Genomic DNA, 2,529 nt, shown 5'->3' with positions numbered 1-2,529 from the left:
CATATGCTTTTATCCAGAAATACCATTACTAGGTTTGTATCCCAAAGAGATAAGGAAAAATAATTGTACAAAAATATTCATAGCCACATTCTTTGTGGTAGCAAAAAATTGGAAAATCCAGAGCTGTCCCTTGATTGGGGAATGGCTGAACAAATAGTGGTATAAGATGGTGATGGAATACTGTTGTGGTTTAAGGAATGATGATTTGGAGGATTTCCATATGAACTAGGAGAATCTCAATGAACTGATGCAGAGTGAAATGAGGAGAAACAAGAGAACATTATAAGCAAAAAGTAAACATTGTGGAGCAACCCAAAGTAATGGACTTTGCTACTAGTAGCAATGCAACAAGCTAGGACAGTCCTGAAGTACTTATGGGAAAGAATGCTATCCACATTGAGAGAAAGCTATGGAAATAGAAATGCAAAAGTAAAACATATGACATCACTTATCACATATATTTATGGGTATATGATTTGGGGATTTGCCTTTTAAAAATTTGCTCTATAACAAAAATTAATAATATGGAAATAGGTATCAAATGATAACATTTGCACCCAGTGAAATTGCTTGTTGGTTCTGGGAGGTGGGAGGGAAAGAAAATTAAACATGAAAACATGAAAAAATATATTTTTTAAAAATTTTAAAGCTTTATTTGGAACATCCCCAGGTATATAAGTACCACAATTTTTAGAACCCCCATTTAACATAAAAGGAAAGTTGGGTTCTGAGAAGCTGAGAAAAGCTTCCAACTGGTCATATACCAGTAAATTCAAGAGTCAGAGCATGAAACTATGTTCCTTGACTCCATGTCCAGGGCTATAGAATGTAGCTAAAAAAATGGAGGAATGAGATAAACAATGATAAAGGGAATGAAATAAAAGATTTTGACAATGGACCAAATTTGGGAAAATAAAAGATATTAATTCTTAAAGGATATTGAAGCAATTGCTATAGGTATAGGTACTTTAGAAGAGTGGAAGTTGTTCCTCTCCCTTTTCCTGCTGACTCACTTTGCTCTCCTTATTTTTTCTCCATCCTCTTCCCCAAATCCAAACTCTTCCTTTCTTTTATCTGTACAGGTCCATCAGAATTCAAAAGTCAAGGATGAGAAATCACACAGGAATAACACTATTCATTTTGAGCGGACTGACGGATGATCCACAGTTGCAAGTTTTGCTCTTTTTCTTTATGTTTCTTAACTACCTGTTGTGCGTAATTGGGAACCTGGCCATCATCACCCTCACATTAGTGGATCCCCACCTGAAAACTCCCATGTATTTTTTCCTCCGTAATTTTTCTGTCTTAGAAATCTCACTCACAACTTCTTGCATTCCCAGATACCTCTACAGTATATCAACTGGGGACAATACAATTACTTACAGTGCCTGTGCCATACAGCTATTTGCTCTCATCTTTCTTGGGGCAGCGGAGTTTTTCCTTCTGGCCACCATGTCCTATGATCGCTATGTGGCCATCTGCAAACCTTTGCATTATACAACCATCATGAATAGCAAAGTCTGTAACCAACTTCTGTTGAGTTCTTGGCTGGCAGGGTTGATGATTATCCTCCCACCACTAAGCCTGGGTCTCCAATTGGACTTCTGTGATTCTAACATCATTAATCATTTTGGCTGTGATGCATTTCCTGTGCTAGAGATTTCTTGTACAGACACACAGTTCATAGAAAAAATAGCGTTGATTGATGCTATATTAACACTCATCATTACATTATTCTTAGTGGTTTTGTCTTATGCCTCCATTATCCGGACTATTCTGAGATTCCCCTCTGCCCAGCAAAGACAAAAGGCCTTTTCCACTTGTTCATCCCATATGATTGTTGTCTCTATCTCGTATGGCAGCTGCATCTTCATGTATGTCAAATCTTCTGCAAAAGAAAAGGTGGATTTGAATAAGGTGGTATCACTTCTTATGACCTCTGTTGCCCCTGTGATGAACCCCTTTATTTATACCCTGAGGAACAAGCAAGTCATACAAGCTTTTAAGGACTCAGTTAAAAAGATTGCAATTCTCACAAAGCAGTAAAAGATGCCAAATGGTAAAATTAAAACTTAGAATGCCAAATGTTGAAAGAAAAGCTGTTCAGGATTCTGAAACCCTTGGCAATTTGTCTTATTAATCCTGTTTTTTTTACAGACAATGGATTTAAACATTAATATGACTCATTTTCTCATCCATACCAACATGCACATGCACACAAATACCTCCACACATGTGTGAAAATAGGACAAATACAAAGAAAGAGAGAGAGAAAGAGAGAGGGATAGAGGAGTCTTCACTTCTCCCTTTTTATCAGAATCTGTGATGCTTTCTGCTTTCTTATTCACCTTTCCCACAGTCTCTACTACCCACTTCAGGTAAGTTCCTAACCCATCAGCTGCTTACAAGTATGAGATCATCAGACAGATGAGAGTAAAGTACAGAGAGCTGCGCTTGGAGTCAAAAGACAGAGGTTCAAATACTTCCTTGGCCATTTGTCTCTACATCCCTGGAAGGTCATAGATTAAG

The 2,529-nt window shown here is 37.5% G+C and overlaps 1 protein-coding gene across 1 annotated transcript; it reads left to right on the top strand.

Annotated features, from left to right (window-relative positions):
• Window positions 1-1,107: 1,107 nt before the first annotated feature.
• On the top strand, window positions 1,108-2,046 carry LOC100031275 (olfactory receptor 6C2-like). The gene has a single exon (XM_001380544.3). It carries the CDS (start codon window positions 1,108-1,110, stop codon window positions 2,044-2,046), a length of 939 nt encoding a protein of 312 aa, XP_001380581.3.
• Window positions 2,047-2,529: the final 483 nt, after the last annotated feature.

Source organism: Monodelphis domestica, chromosome 5 (assembly GCF_027887165.1).
Source record: "Monodelphis domestica isolate mMonDom1 chromosome 5, mMonDom1.pri, whole genome shotgun sequence".
Lineage (NCBI taxonomy): Eukaryota > Metazoa > Chordata > Mammalia > Didelphimorphia > Didelphidae > Monodelphis > Monodelphis domestica.
Note: the sequence above shows the minus strand (reverse complement) of the source record. Positions and strands in the feature narration are given on the sequence as shown.